The sequence below is a fragment of the Crassostrea angulata genome, chromosome 10 (genome assembly GCF_025612915.1).
Source record: "Crassostrea angulata isolate pt1a10 chromosome 10, ASM2561291v2, whole genome shotgun sequence".
In the NCBI taxonomy this organism is placed as follows: Eukaryota; Metazoa; Mollusca; class Bivalvia; order Ostreida; family Ostreidae; genus Magallana; species Magallana angulata.
The window spans coordinates 11,365,048-11,380,896 of NC_069120.1; the positions used below are offsets into that span (position 1 = coordinate 11,365,048).

The 15,849-nt window shown below is 33.2% G+C and overlaps 2 protein-coding genes across 2 annotated transcripts; one reads left to right on the forward strand and one right to left on the reverse strand.

Annotated features, from left to right (window-relative positions):
• Nucleotides 1–493: 493 nt before the first annotated feature.
• LOC128165531 (protein LTV1 homolog) lies at nt 494–6,349 on the reverse strand. The gene is made up of 11 exons (XM_052830169.1): nt 6,202–6,349; nt 5,089–5,220; nt 4,770–4,907; nt 3,971–4,058; nt 3,537–3,678; nt 3,197–3,386; nt 2,528–2,655; nt 2,153–2,304; nt 2,012–2,064; nt 1,394–1,585; nt 494–829 (listed from the first exon to the last, which is right to left on the reverse strand). The coding sequence occupies exons 1-11, from the start codon at nt 6,202–6,204 to the stop codon at nt 716–718; spliced, it is 1,332 nt and encodes a 443-aa protein (XP_052686129.1). The 5' UTR covers nt 6,205–6,349; the 3' UTR covers nt 494–715.
• Nucleotides 6,350–6,652: 303 nt separating this feature from the next.
• On the forward strand, nt 6,653–15,725 carry LOC128165530 (mediator of RNA polymerase II transcription subunit 26-like). The gene is made up of 3 exons (XM_052830167.1): nt 6,653–6,867; nt 8,358–8,432; nt 13,661–15,725. The coding sequence occupies exons 1-3, from the start codon at nt 6,805–6,807 to the stop codon at nt 15,419–15,421; spliced, it is 1,899 nt and encodes a 632-aa protein (XP_052686127.1). The 5' UTR covers nt 6,653–6,804; the 3' UTR covers nt 15,422–15,725.
• Nucleotides 15,726–15,849: the final 124 nt, after the last annotated feature.

Here is a 15,849-nt window from a genome sequence, read left to right on the forward strand (position 1 = left end):
TGATGAAATTTAAGTGAAAACTATGTGAGAGGTTGAACATGCACGATTCAACAGATGGATATAATAAGGAAAGACCATTTTTTGAAATATTTATATTCATTGTTTGTCTATACTAAGTTAACTATGATCTCATATTTACATATTTTTTTTCCAACTGTATCTACATGTATAATATACTATAAAGTTAATCAACCCCTGTTCATATTATGAATGGACTAGTTGTAGTTTTTTTTCTTCGTTCGTGAATGTTTACAATGTTACGAAACCACGTTTATACATGTACAATGTACCCTGCGACAGAAGAAGGTAAATAGATATAAATGTATTCTATATTTCTGTCATCTTTGTATTAAGTTTTAATTTAGCCAGACCCCTCTAAGATATACATGTATATGTTATAAACAATAATGTATTTTAGATTGAATTGCTGCTCGGGTAGCATGTTACAGGAAAACAGTGACAGATGTATTAGTAAGAACATATTCAAGTTCATAAACATCATCAAAAACAATAAAGCTGGGAAGCAGTAACTTCCTAATATGTCCATTCCTAGTCACTAATAGTCAACATATCTTGACAACACAGTGGAAAAACTTGCACATCCAGACAAGTCCTTTTCGGTGTTCTCTTGTTGAGACTGACCATAATAGATGGGCACAGCTGCCACCTGACCCAGACTTTGACTTTGCTAGTTCAAGCTTCTCCAGTCTTGGTATCATGATAACTTAAGACCCTGTAAGTTTGTCTGTAGGTTGAGCTGCTCTTTTGTTTGTCGAACTTTCTCTGCACTAAATGCTTCTTTGTTGGCCTTTTTCTCCACTCTTCTTTCCTTTGAATACAAATATCCTCTTTTGTCAATCAGGATCAAAATTTTAAACATAAAGCTAGATATTATATCTCTAGAACAGATCCCAGTCACTGATTCACCTTTATTTATTTTTTTTATGTTTTTGATAGATGTACATCACTTTTTCTGTCTATTATAAGACTAATTTGGTGTCTCTGTATACAACTACCTTAACATCTACCTTATCAACTATCTTATTAAAGGAATAAGGAATCATTCTTTGAGTATCACGAGGTGATAATTTGGGTCGGGGCGTGATCAAATCCAATAAAGCCTGAAGGGCTTTATAATAGATTTGATCACACCCTGACCGAATTTATCACCTCATAATACTTAAAGAATGATGCCTTATTATTTATATTAATATAGTTTTATGCCATTGTACAATTAAATATTTAAATATAAATAAGCAAATACCGCTGGCGCCTCAATTATACGTCATTTGAAGTTATGGGTTTTATAGTACAAAATCGATACATAGCGTTATCACAGGCAAAGACACTGGAAAATGTAAATATTTCAGTTTTAGACCATACGTCAACATACCTTTCTCTCCTGCTTGGTGGCCTGCTTCCTCTGTTTCCGTTCCTCTGCTGTCTCATTTTTCGGGCGGTACGTACTGGCTTTGTCAGCCCGCCTACTCTCCCTCATTTCCTGTTCAATCTGTTTCCGTGTTAATCCTGGCTGGTCTAACACTCCCTCTGGAATCATCAGCCGAGATGTCAATTTGATTTTATCCTGTAAAATCACATCTAATGAATTTCACTGAATCACTGAAAACATTACTCTTTGGGCACAAATTAAGTTTCAGTCATCCAAAGCAGAATCTTTATATTAAAAGAGGTATGGGACATCTCCATATTATGATGTACATATACTTTCTTTCCAAATAAACAGCAACATTTAATATACTGCAGATCTGTACATCATGAGTTCAAAGTTGACTAGGTTTTTGCAAATATTCCAATCAGAGGTATATAAATTTCACAGTGCAATTAATGCTTGAATGAATTGTAATGAATTGTAAAAGTCAAAATTTTAAAACACTTATTAAATTTTGCACATGATGTATTTGCATTTATGTCTAAAGGTGTCCTATACCACCTTCATACTTGTTAAAACTCTTAAAACTAAAAAAATTCTATATAATAAAGCTGAACATACTTTTCCTGGTTCCTCTATTAACTTGGGGTGGTTATAAAGATTTGAATATGTACCTGCAAAAGAAATAAAACATGATTTAGAGTAATTCTCAAATCACACAAATTAACAGACACTAGGACTTTATCTTCCTCTCTAGCATACTTAAAATGGATTCACAGTCCCATTTTTCCTTAGGCTTCTCTATCACCATGGGTACAAGGTCACCCCCACTGTCAGAATCCTCATCACTTTTGACCTCAATCCCATGGTCGTCAGGTCGTTCGTCATCCATCACAGCATGCAAGGTTCTACGACTGCAGATGAAAATTATACCAAAACCTTACTGCATAGTTTGCTTTAAACATGCATCTCCTTAGTATGATCCAAAGACAAAGAGAAACATATTCTCATTTTCATAAACAAATACTTGCTCTTTAATCAACGCTTAATATTTACATGTATGAAATCACTTTTCATAACTAATCCCTATTTATTCTGTGTTAACGATACACATTTTATTACATTTGGTGAGCTCACTTATTCTCTTGTTGTTTTTCAAAATCTTCCAATATTGTGTCCAGCATGTGGCTGCCTTGTCCAACGTAACCATCGACATCTTCATTATCTAGAGCACCTATTTCTGTGTCCTCATATTGCTCATAAAGCTGAAACCAAACAAGTCCATAACCTCAGACATATAATTGATAGTTTATAAAGACTGTTAAATATTGCCTGAATAAAATGCAATACAAGAATTTCTATACTCCTCCCATATATGAACCATTCCAAGTCTGAGATTCTAGAATTACAGTTGTTGCCCTTGATAAATGTGATGTGGAAAACTATTAAGAATGGCTATTTTTAGAACTGAGCAGTGGGAATATGGCTTTAAAAATACAAAGACTAAAGCATCAACATAAAGCTTTTACAATATTCTGTGTCAATGAGATAAAACAACACCAAGAAAATATTTTGGTTTGTTTAAAAAAAGGTTATTTTTTAAATCACAATGTGCTTTACTAAAATTTGATACACACAATTACTGAATCCCTTATGTGTGGGAATTTCAATTAGGCATATATCATTCAGGAAATAAAATGGAAACTGATTTGGCTTAAAAAAAAATATTTAAAACTTTTTCTATATCTGCCTAAAAACTATATATCATTTTGAAAATTAGAAATGATTTTAAATATAATCACAAACCTTTTCAAATCTATCATCTAGAAGAGTAAGTCCATCATTTCTCTTAATTACTGAGGACGACATTGAATAATTAGTGAACCGTGACTTTGTTTCTTCATCCATAAACATCTTTTCCCTGTCATCACTTCCAAAGTCATCATCAGAAAATTCACATTCATCAGAGTCAAAACCATCATCAGATCCATTTCCTCTGCACCAAAAAACAGTATAACTTGAACCATCCGTCATGATCAGAAAAGAGAGCAATTCAAAAATATTCATTAAATACATAAAAACTTTTCTTGCTTTTCATTTAACATTACTGACATGTATACTAATGTTTGCAGTATTAAAATCTTACTCATATCCCTCCTCGAATCTAGGACCTTCTCCTGTGTTTGCCATTGATATGAAGTCATCCTCCAGCTGGTTTTCTGGGTCATTGTAGTCAAAATCGTCATCCAGGGCCGCCACAATATCCGGATCCCAATCAGGTCTGGGGCCTGTAAAAAACAATTCAATAACCTTAGTATCAAACAAAACTAAAAACAAAGACAGAGTGCAGTGGTAAACTTGTTCATTGTTTCCCTATTTACATGTATGTAACAATTTTGTTTTGGTACAGTGATTGTTTTATTCACATTTCACAATATTTTTTATTATTTTACATTGGAATTATCAACATAAATATCCAATAACCATGCTTATAAAAGGAAGAAAACCTTCCTAGCATGTCAAGTAAGCAAGTGAATCAGGGTAAAGCTTTTCTGTGCCTTTTATTACAAATGCACACACCTCTGATAGGCACTGCTTCATTCAGAAGTCCCACACCCTTCTCCAGATCAGTGGCAAATACTGAGGAAGGAAGATTAATCTTCACATTCTGAAATGCAAGGGATAATCTTTAAAACTATGTAGGAACCAAACCAAGGTGTAAATTGCACAGTTATAAAGCTGCTTTGTCCAATGTTTTGGCCATTACAAAGTCTATAATAATTTTGAATACATACAAATCATCAGAAAAAGTTAATATAAACTATCACCTATACATTTACACCTGCAGATTCAGTCTCTTTTCAAAGGTAAAAATATTTCATGTACAAAGTTTTTTTTTTTTTTGCAAAGCGCATGCATCATGTAAGTGTGAAAAAAAAAAAATCTGGTTACTTTCCCAATTGCTTATTAATAGGTATTTCTACCCAAACATGCAGCTCTATCAATGGTGCCAAATTATTAAAATTTTGGTTTGTAACAAAATATTTGATCAGCTAGGAGAATTATTTCATAAAAATATAATTTGAAGTATAAACTGTTCAAACCTAGTTTGAATTTGTATAAATTGGGTAGCTACTGAATTCATTCCTAACAACAATAAATATAATAGAACAGTTCAACCATATATATCCCAATAATATAGTACTGTTAATTTGTCAATAAATGTCATTTGTTGATATGATTAAAAATTCCCCATTTCCAACTGAATAACTAAGTACCAGTACCACTCCAAACTGATAATGAAGTTAGTTTGGAATTGTTTATTTTGTTTATATACATGTATATTACTATCACATACTGACATCCCATGGTGTCTTACCTTGTTCTCTCTTGGCACATGCTCTTCCAACTCATAAACTTCATTCACATCTTTTAAATGCTGCAGGTAATCATATTCATCGTCAAAAAATATGCCATATTTCTGTAGCTCTTCTCTCTTCTGTTCTGCACTTGGCTCCTAAATAACAAGAAAAGTTGTGATGTCTGTCATTTGTTGGGTCAGTTAATATACTATATCGGTTTTGCAACCTAAGAATTAGGCCTGTTACCAAAGCCACACCAGAGCTTTTTAACAGTTTAACTTAAAACTTTTCATAAAACAAGTCTTAAACATCTTCATTTATGGTTGACAAGCATACCTTTTTCTCCACTGGCAGAAGAACATGTTTGGATGATTCTTCATCGGCCTGGAGTGGATCTCTTTGACTTCTGTGTACCAAATGAAATGTCACAGCACTCTTTTTGTCAATAAACTTCTTCTTTTTACCAGGCTGGATAACATAAGACAAGTAAACTTTAATCTAAAAAAAAATCCATCACATCTCGTGATCTTTTTTAATTTAATAAACCATTTCATATTGATCACATTATATTGTCCCTTTGGATCATCAGTTATAATTAACGAGGCCGAGTACAGAACGAGTACGCACGCTTTCGCGCAGCGTTTCATTTGTATTGTGACGTCATCTTTTTGCTTGGTTGACGCCATGGCGTGATAGTTTCAACTGCAGATATTCAGCGAAAATTGTTGAAAATATCTCGTTTGATGCGTAAAAATAATGTTATATTGTGGAATAAACATAAATGTCTCGAAGTATAAGCTATATTTGGGCTCGGGTCGAAAACGTGAAGAGGGTTCAGCAAGCCTAGCCTTCTGTCACGTTTTCTTAACCCGCCTAAATATAGCTAAATTCATATATTTCAGACAGTAACCATGTATTTTATAATAATTATCCTTAATATGTGATGTTATATATTTTTTTATTACTTAAATATGTCTGAATGTTTTAATAATACTATTTAGATCACCTTTTCCGCTTTTATCAAATAAAAAATAGCCATTATCTGAAATTGGGCATACAAAATGCAACTTTGATAAGACCCCTGGAACAAACCAGGAGGTAAAAGGTTTTTTTTATTTGACCATTAGATGCCTTTTAGCAATAACTTTAATATGTAGAACAGAAAAAGAAATCCCTAGGGCGGAAGTTTTGAAAAAATGTAAAAAATATGCAAAATTGATACATTTCAAGCAAAATCCCATAGGGTCCTATGTTAAAGATTAACACACTTTGAGATGACCCCCTAAACAAACGGTGTGGTAAATGTCTTATTTTTTAATCTTAAAATAATAATTATATCAGTAGAAATTCATGTAAAAAGTTTCATCCAAAAATCTAGGGCAGAACAAATTAGACCCGGCCTCGTTAAGTGCATAAATACACAACAAATCAATAAACGTTACAATTTACCATTGTTGTCAACTATAAAAGATCATTCCCTATCTTGAAGATTGAAGTTCTTCAGGAATCCATGTGGACATGTGTTTTGTCCATCGGATGTGACGTTTATTTTAACATTTTATGTATGTCTAGAGGGTTTCCGATTATTTTTACTATTTTTGATTAACCAATGGAAACTCGTGTATCGAACAAAAATAAGAACCTGCCATCTATGGGGTATTTTACGAAGGGAAATAATCTCATGAAAAAATAGATCCAACAATAAAAAACGTTTATGAAGATTTTACTGGAAAAGAAAGTATCACAATTATTTAAATATTTTATTTTGATAGAATTATGGTCAATAATAATGTATATTTAGTTACAAAAGAAAATTAAATCGTTGTTTACGTCACACATGGCGAACAATCTATCACGTGATAAGCACCTTGCGCACTGTTTTATCTGAGGCAGTAGTTCGTCATTGTACGTCACGCCAGTACAGAGAGGCTTCCCAGATGCCAGTGCGCTATAAGCATTTGCACAATGTATGGAAGTCCGCCATTGCGGTGGGACAACATCGGTCAGAGAGCTGGCTGAAATTCGAAATTTGGGGAGCTTTAGGGCATCCTAATGCAGCACACTCCCCAAGATCTAAAAGAAAAGCTGCTGGAGACTCTTGATGATGATAACAATGTAAGAAAATCGCTGCAGACGTCATAATTTGCAAAAATCTCCATCTTGTTCGTGACTTTCTCTATGTGTTTGTAATGGGACAAAAGTTTTGTGATCAACTCTAGTTAAATATATGAAATATTGCATCAATAAAACAACTTATATGATATTTATATATATGGAACAATAATTAAGATATCTTTAATTTTGAGTTATTTTCAAGTAGAGGACATTATGATGGTAAGGAATTACGTATTTTTAATGCCAAGTGAGGTAACTGGGTTTAAAAACGAAAAGAAATAGAAATGCGGTGGTTTTGTATTCATAGCTGTGTATCTTTGTCTTGTTATTAATTTTTGGATTACAAAGATAAAATCTTGTTTGAAATTGTTTAAGAAACGGAAAAACTTAATTGATGTTGCATTTCTATAAGTAGAAACATTGTATGTGTGTATTTAATTGTATGTTGTAAGTGATATGGGAGTGATTGGAAAGGAAAAACATAATATGCTAGCATCAGCACTTTTCATAGACCCTTGCTTTAGAAAGCACATGGAACCATTTGTCCCCACATGAAATAAGTATCCCCCCCCCTCAAAAAAAAAAGGTTTACATTAGTTGAGTAAAATCTTGTTTATAGTCTGTCCCAAGATATTTATGCTGCACATTTGGACGATTTTTAATAAAAATACACTTACCTGTGAAAGAAGTGCAATTGAAATAGTTGAAAGGGATATTTTCCAAGATAATTTCATTGACACATTATCATCTTTCACTCGGAAAAATTCACAGGAACGAAAACAGATTCCTTACGGAGATTTATAATGGGGAATGTTTACATTTTTGTCCATTCGGAATACACTCGGAATACATCGCGCAATATTTCAACGTTATCATCCGGGCTTGCTGCAATACAAAATCTCCGTAGACATAACATTTTTTAGCATTGTATTGAAACCTGATAAGCTAACAGGGGCGTTTTGACTGAGAAATCTTGGAAATTTTTCATACTTTTGAATGAACATCGTTTGAATCCTGAGGTATTTATAAATATCAAACAATTAATCCAAACGTGAATCCAAAATATCTTGGGACAGAGTATAAACAATATTTCATTTAAACCTTCATTTTAAACTATATTTAATCTTAACAAAGAAATCATCCAGCAATGATAAAGGAAAGGCATCAAATTCTTGTTGTAAGCTTACAAGAATAAATACATTTGGAATGTGTGAACTGAAAATTCTCTTGTGGAGTCGAAAATTTGGGAGTGTGCATTTTACACAAAAACAGGGATTTGACCTCCTTTCTCAGAAGAGCTTTTTTGGGGGGGTGGGGGCTTACTGAGATTATTGTCATATATTGTTTATATTATATATTAATTTTCTTTGGGGGAAATCAAGTTGATTTTGTTCAAATTTTTATTTGGAAGGGGGAGGTATGTTTTAGATGATGTGTACTATACATGAGACTTATGGAAATCTTTTTGAGTGCAAGTTTATTTTTGGCAGGTTATTGACATGGACGGAGTGTTGGCCGTCATCACGATATTGGAAACGTATCCGATCACAAGAGACGTACTTGAGGTAACCATATTAAAAATGATCTGAATTGCAACATACCTTACTATCACATGGCATCAATGTAATTGTAGGTCAATGTTTTATGGCATTAAGTTAAAAATTCTAAATGTTTTGAGTCAATAAACAAAATCTAGTTTTACAGTTTCTTTGATGATGGCTTGTATGTAATAACTAATATATTTCATTTCAATGGTTTAACTTCATTATTGCTTGTTATACCAGGGATGGGGTAATTGAAAAAAGTATTTGTAATTGAGTGTAATTAATTACATTTTTCAAAGTAATTGAAAGTAATTTGTAATTAAGTCTGTCTTCAATTACAAGTAATTGAATGTATTTAAATACATTCCAAAAATATTGTGTATTTTCAATTACTTTTCAATTACATTTCAATTACTTTTTTTCCAAGTTTAAAATATAAAAAGGCTGTCTTATAATGATAACACATTTTATACATGTTTGGCATGGACTTTTGTTTATACAATAATTAAATGTCCCATAATGTTTCATATGTTTATACAGCATAACACACTGTCCAGGGCAATAGGTAAAGATCTAATATTGTTGAGGTGTGAACTCCTTTAATACCCAAGAACCCCCATTGATTTAAGACTTAAGGGAGTCAAAATATCTCATTCTTGTGAATTATAGCAATTATTATTTAAATACTGATATGCTGTACTGCCGAAAGTTGTACTTTCTGAATAAACATAGTTTTAATATGCGAATAAAAATTCATTCGCTATAGAGAAAATATTATTCAGAACCAAAAATGAACTCAATGGTACTGAATGAATTTAATGTTAAAGAAAACTTTTCTAGAAATTTTCAAGAAATCTGATCTGAACTGAACTATACAACCTTTAAAAACATAACTGTACATAAAGCTCTGTATATCTTAATGCTGTTAATATATGTTCTCAAGATTTAAAAAAATAAATTAAAGTATTTTAAAAGTAATTAATTACATTTATCAAAGTAATTGAGAGTAATTAATTACATTTAAAAAAATCAATGTAATTGTAATTGCAAGTATTTGATAAAATTGTCAATGTATTTGAAAGTAATTAATTACTTTTCAAAGTAATTGACCCCATCTCTGTGTTATACATGTTTCATTATTGAGAGAGGAGAGAGAAATGTATTGCTTGCAATAGTGTCACTGTGTGATGAATAAATTTTGGGGAAGGGGGTGTCATGTTTTTTGGGAGTTGATTTTAATCAACTCTTCTATGCAGTTACTCTGGCAAACTGAACGTGAAACAGTGTTTGGACCTAAGCACAAATCATCACCGCTAACAAGATTTAGTTCTCAGAAATAATCGATAAATTCGCTGTAATGAATTCTGAAGCATTGTTTTTCTCGGAAACTTATTTATTAATACCTTGAAAATAGTCAGATTTTAAATGGTAGGAAACAATTTAGACATTTTTTGTAGTGGTATGTATTCCTACGCTAGAGTTTACTGTAGTATCGTTCAACCAGTGATCGGTGGTTTCCGTAAATCTTCGACAAGCAGAGAATTTCTCTTGCTTGTCGGAGATTAACGGAGACAGCCGAGCGTCTGTTTGAATGAAGTTAGAGTTCAATATTGCTTGGATCCATACAATTTTTCAGAAATATTTTGATTACTGATACATGTACATATGTTGATGGAATTAATAGTATCTTAAAATATTACACAACATGATTCATATGGGGTTTTCTCGAAATTCTTTTCGGAAGAGTCTGAGTATTCATATTATAAAAACGTGCGTAAATCAAATACATATAAGAAACCACTTGCCATGCAAAATAACATTATTGTTGATTCTAAATTATTTACATTTTCCAGTGTCTTTGCCTGTGATAACACGACGTATCGATTTTGTACTATATAACCCATAATACAAAAGACTCCAAATTGAGGCGCCGGCGGGGTTTGCTTATTTACATTCAAATATTAAATCGTAGGATGGCTTAAAATTATTTAAATATAAGTAATAAGGAATCATTCTTTGAATATTATGAGGTGATAATTTCAGTCGGGGCGTGATCAAATCTATCATAAAGCCCTTTGGGCTTTATTGGATTTGATCACGCCCGACCAAAATTATCACCTCATAATACTCAAAGAATGATTCCTTATTCCTTATATAAATGATAATCGATAAAATCAACTCCCGTCAGTACTTCAGTACTTTGATTTCTATATGTTGAGCATTTCGGAGACTTTCCAGTTTTAATGCCTGAATATTAAAGTTATCTACAGATGTTGATTTGTATTTTAACAGGGACAGATAAAATGAAAATGTTCATTGTATGGACTAATATAGAGTTACAAATGGTTCTATCATTACTAAGAGAAAGATTTTGATTGCACGAAGCTCCACTCAGATGACTCGTGTATTTCTTATTCAAACAACACTGCGAAAGGCATATTTTAGTGAAAAATTTAAAAGGTTTGCTTAAGGTACCTCACTACACCCAGACTTATACTTTTTAGGACACTACATCACAAAATGGCGATTTAAATATTTTGTTAAACTGTTTATATCGTTTACTCGGTTGTATATCGTTGTGGCTTAAGTATTGGACTTCTGAATCGCAGATCATGAGTTCAAATCCGCCTGGAGCTTTTGTTCATGTTTTTCGGAAGTGTAATTTTTCATCGAAAATTGCACATTTTTGCCTATTTGACTTGCATACTTCTTATCCATAATGATATATATCAGAATCAAGTAATTTTCTGCTGATTTGAGAAAATATTTCAAGGTGTAGTGAGACACCTTAGATAAAATCATTTCTGATGGCTTATTTTGTATTTTGCCAGTGAGTCCAAATTAACGAGATGTATGACTAGCATAGAATATAAGAACTTCTTAATGAAATAATTGAACGTATAACGTATATATATTATTAATTTATTTGAAACACTTTAAAAAAATTGATTTAAAGGGACTAAATTTGACATATCATAAATTGTATATTTTTAAAGCTAATTAAAGGCCAAACATTTTTATGGGGTGGTAAATCTCAGTGAATGCGGGGCTTAATTTCTTCCGATGTGAATGCCTCTGGGGTTCCCAGTGTACCTGTGGCTGTAAACGCTGGAAAATCCTATACACAGGAAGCAAATTGATACGTAGAAATAAACAAGTCAAAGTTGACCCAAGTTGGAATATCTTATCAAATTGTGTCTGTTAGGCAGTTTTATAATAGAAATGAACCCTATCTAGACATTTTTACATCAGAAAAAACACTCAGTACATGGTTTTTTTAGCATTTGTTTGATTTTAACAAACAATTTCAGTATAAAACCAGACAATCAGCCAGAAAGCAGAAACATAGCATCGTTTTGGAAAGTGGGGTTGACTATCTTGACAAGGAAAAAAGAAAAAAAATGAAAATTCACAAATCACAAACATCTTAATCTGTTGGGAGGGGAAGGGGAGTGCATATACCTATTTCTTAAATTCACTGTTCATATCCCAATTTTCACTATAACACCGAAAGTGAGGGGGCCAACACTATGATAATTATTTAAGGTGGTATGGGACACCTGTTAATATTAAAGTGGATAAAAGACACTAAAATCCAAATACTTTCACGGATTTAGAATTTTAATATTTAACAATAACTGACCAAAAAATACATTTCCAAATTTTTTGGAAAGTTAAATATTATTAAAGACCAAGGGGAATTTGAACTCATGACGTACAGATCTGTAATTAACACTCTTACTCGTTGTGCTACGCTGTTAAGTAACAATTTTAGGAAAGAAAACATTAATGATATTTGATTTGATTTATTGTTTATTTTGATATGAAGTACATCACAACATGGAGGTGTCCCATACCACCTTAAGAAAAATGCTGTGAGAAAAAGTAAGGGGGAGGGGGCAGGCCACGGAAGATCAAGTCAATCAAACTGAGCACTATTATTTCAAACTTCATTGACAAGCAGTATCATTTTGAAGTTTGTGGAGGAGGTTGTTGAATGTCCAACTTTTAACTTATTATTTCAAAGCCCCCAAAAATATATACAAACTATGCAAGAACCTAAGCTTCATATTTCACATTGTGAAGTCTGTGAAAATCTGTACCCATGAAACTTGAATGTCAGATGAAATAAATCTTCAACCTTCAGAACAGTTGCTGTTGTCATTGCCTTGTTTCTTTGAAAAATTGTTGGTATGGAAGTGACTTGATTTCAGATGTATTTAGGTAGTAGAGGAACAAATTCTTGATGGATCTCAGGCCTTTTAACTTGAGTATACTAATCAATAACCCAATGCAGGCCTAGAGTTTGCCTGCAAATTTCATTGATTTATAACAGGCAGGTAAAAACCATGGCAGGTGATATTGAATTCTGAATCCCAGTTGCTCTTCTTGTAAATGTGCATTTTCAAGTCTGTTTTTATTTTGTTTATGACTGAAGAGAAGCAATTTTTTGTTGTTGCTAAAATGTGATTGCTTTTATGTTAGTATGCTCATATCAGTATTTTGAAAGGGTTAGTCATGTTTAATTTTAATTAGACTATTTTGAAAACTGGTTCTATATTTCACTTTGAAATTATTGCACTTAGTATCAGTGCTTGTGCAAGGTCTTAAAAATGATTTGTACATTTGTTTTTCTCTGCAAACAAGTAGTGGCTTCTGATAAAAATCAGATGAAGATGTATAAATTAGTTCTTACATGCAAACTATTAGATGGCAGCATGAAACATGTCATGTCTAGTATTATTTGTTGATAATGAGTAAATGAGATAAAATTACAGACATGCCACTCCTGCTAATCAATAGTCTGCAATTGGAGAAACCTGCAAGATGTTGGCATTTAAAGGACTGATGACAATGTTTACAGTGTGCAAGGAACATTTTGCATCAGGTCTCGATAGTATTATTTGATTAGCAAATCTTTTCAGCCTTTTTCATCAGCACAGACAAAATAAGAAAAGCTTGTATGAAAAAGTTACATTCAGTTGATGTCTTTTCGAACTACAGCATTGAGTTTACTATGACCTAACCAGTTGTTTAATGCTAATTAGTTTGTTTCGCTTTCCCTCATAAAAAAAGGATTTTTTTAAAAATGAATGTTTCTGAAAACATTTAAGACTCAATTTGACATTCGAATATTGAGATTGAGATTTTACAACAAAACTCTATTCTTTAGCTTTAGCTTTCCTATTACATTGTAATAAGGGAATATGTGATGTTAAAAATCATAATGAATTTTTTTAACTTTTCAGCAAACAAGGATTGGAAAGTATGTTAATGAACTCAGGAAGAAAACAGACAATGAACAATTGGCCAAGCGAGCAAAGAAGCTAGTAAGAAACTGGCAAAAACTCATCAACCCTGAAGTCAATGGAGATCATGGAGGAGTAGCTCCTAGTCATCCCAGTGTAGCAGCTTTAAGTGGGAATGGATCAAAGCCCTGTAGTCCAGCACTATCTCAGAAATCTTTATCACCAGTGGTCAGTCAGAATGTTGTGCGATCTAGTCTTTCAAAACAATATCCAGGATATAAACCGAATACACCCACCCAGAATTTCAACCAAAGTGTAAAACCAAGTACGCCCAAACTTCCGCAACCTCAAAGGAGTAAACCCAACACTCCAAACATGCCCCAGTATTTGAAATCTGGACTTTCTCCTAGTTTCAGTACAAGTGATCTTAAAGGTTATAGTACACCCAAGGCCAGCAAATTTCCGAAGCTTAACTCTGTTCATTCTTCCCCTGATCTATCATCCACTGTGATAAGTTCACAAACTGATCGACTAAGCAATAATGGCAGTCCTTCTAATGATGTGGAATTGAAAGGAAGGCTGTCAAGAAATGTGTCTCATGAGAGTCTTTCAAGTTTGAGTGGTAGTGTAAAAGATATTCCACAGCACTCACATTCCACAAGAGAAAATGGACGTTCTTTGTCTTCTTATTCAGGGTCTGTTCATGATGATCAAAGTTTAAACTCAAAAACAAATGTGGCAAATAAAAAGCGGACACGGAATGAAAACCAAAATGCGTCATCTAAAAGTGAGAGCATGTCTTACAAGACAGTTGCCAATGGATCTGCGGCACCTTCTCCTGTAATGTTCAGTGACAAAAGTATGCTAAACTCGAGTCGAATATCACCGTCCTCATCTACCTCTTTCAGTGGAGGTGGAAAACAGCAAACCTTGCCAAGTCGTCGAAATGCTAATCTTGCTGTCAGCACTGATACTCAAAAGCCTTTGGATAAGGCAATAAAGACTCCAAAAGTGAAAACTACATTACAAATAATTGCGGATTTGCGAGCTAAAAGCGGACAGTCAATTGGAAATCAAGTGATTCATCAGATTGAAACCAATCAAATTCAGAAGGAAAGTGATGTTCTACCCTCAGTTCTACCACCAGGTGCTCGACCTAAACGCCGTCGTAAACAGGAAGACCTGCAGATGTCATCCACACCTCTCAGGCCGCCATCAAGTCTAAGTCAAACAAAGCGGGAACTCGTGGAAAACTATCTGGAAAGCTCAATAACACCTAGCAGTGCTGTGGACATGAGCCCCTTTAAGTATGAGCTTTCTCAATCAGAATCTCTAGGCAAAGAGGAATCTAGCATAGATATTACTGACAGTTCAGAGGTTGACACAAGTTTCCGACCGTCTGAAGTTCAATCCAAGGAACATTATGATCTCCGTGACAGCATTAATACAGACACTGTTAAGAAAGAAGCGCCGCAGAAAGTACTCACTTTGGAAGAGATATACAGTCAGCTGAGGCCAATAGACTACAGTAGTGTGGATTATGACAGTATGGAGACGGAGGAGGAGGAGTGCGAGGTTCCAAAATGTGAGGAGGAAGTGAGTGAGAATGTCTTGGAGCGATTGCACAATTCAGAATGGAGTGAGGTGAATGGGTTGTATGATATCAATGGTGCTTGGAAGGACTGGACACAAACTGTTACAGTGGCATCTCACAATGATGAACCTCTTTATATTCTGCCATATGTTCTCACGGACGACTAGTGCAGAAGAAATCCGTGTTTACAACTAATTTCTATTTTTTTCCCTTTCTTTTTTTAATTTTATTATGAGTTAGTGCAAATAGATCAGATCAGTGCTTTCAAAATTTATGCAGATCTATGTAATATTTGTTGATATATTTAAAAGATCTTTAATTATGTGTTTGTATCTGTTCTTGTATTTGTATAACTTTCGAGGGAAGTAAAACAAATAAAGAATTAAATCTTTGATTTATATGGTGTTGCAATTTTCTAGCAATCTTTGTATCAGTTAGGAAAACTGGTAAATAATAAATCATTAATTTATATCATTTTTGTTTTTAATCAAATGAAAATGTATTTGAATCACACCGCAAATTTAGTAATGAACGGTTATTTTTAATGGAAAAGTTTTTTGCAGATGAAAAGTTGTCAAGTTTGTTCAAACCATGA

Excerpts from the sequence above, each read along its gene's own strand:
- LOC128165531 (XM_052830169.1), bottom strand. Across the intron at positions 2,656-3,196 it reads TAGATGATAGATTTGAAAAG|CTTTATGAGCAATATGAGGA; the intron begins GTTTGTGATTAT and ends GTTTGGTTTCAG. Across the intron at positions 2,305-2,527 it reads GAAAAACAACAAGAGAATAA|TCGTAGAACCTTGCATGCTG; the intron begins GTGAGCTCACCA and ends TTTCATCTGCAG.
- LOC128165530 (XM_052830167.1), top strand. The coding sequence starts at position 6,805 with ATGCAGCACACTCCCCAAGATCTAAAAGAAAAGCTGCTGGAGACTCTT. Across the intron at positions 6,868-8,357 it reads CTCTTGATGATGATAACAAT|GTTATTGACATGGACGGAGT; the intron begins GTAAGAAAATCG and ends TATTTTTGGCAG. Across the intron at positions 8,433-13,660 it reads TCACAAGAGACGTACTTGAG|CAAACAAGGATTGGAAAGTA; the intron begins GTAACCATATTA and ends TTAACTTTTCAG.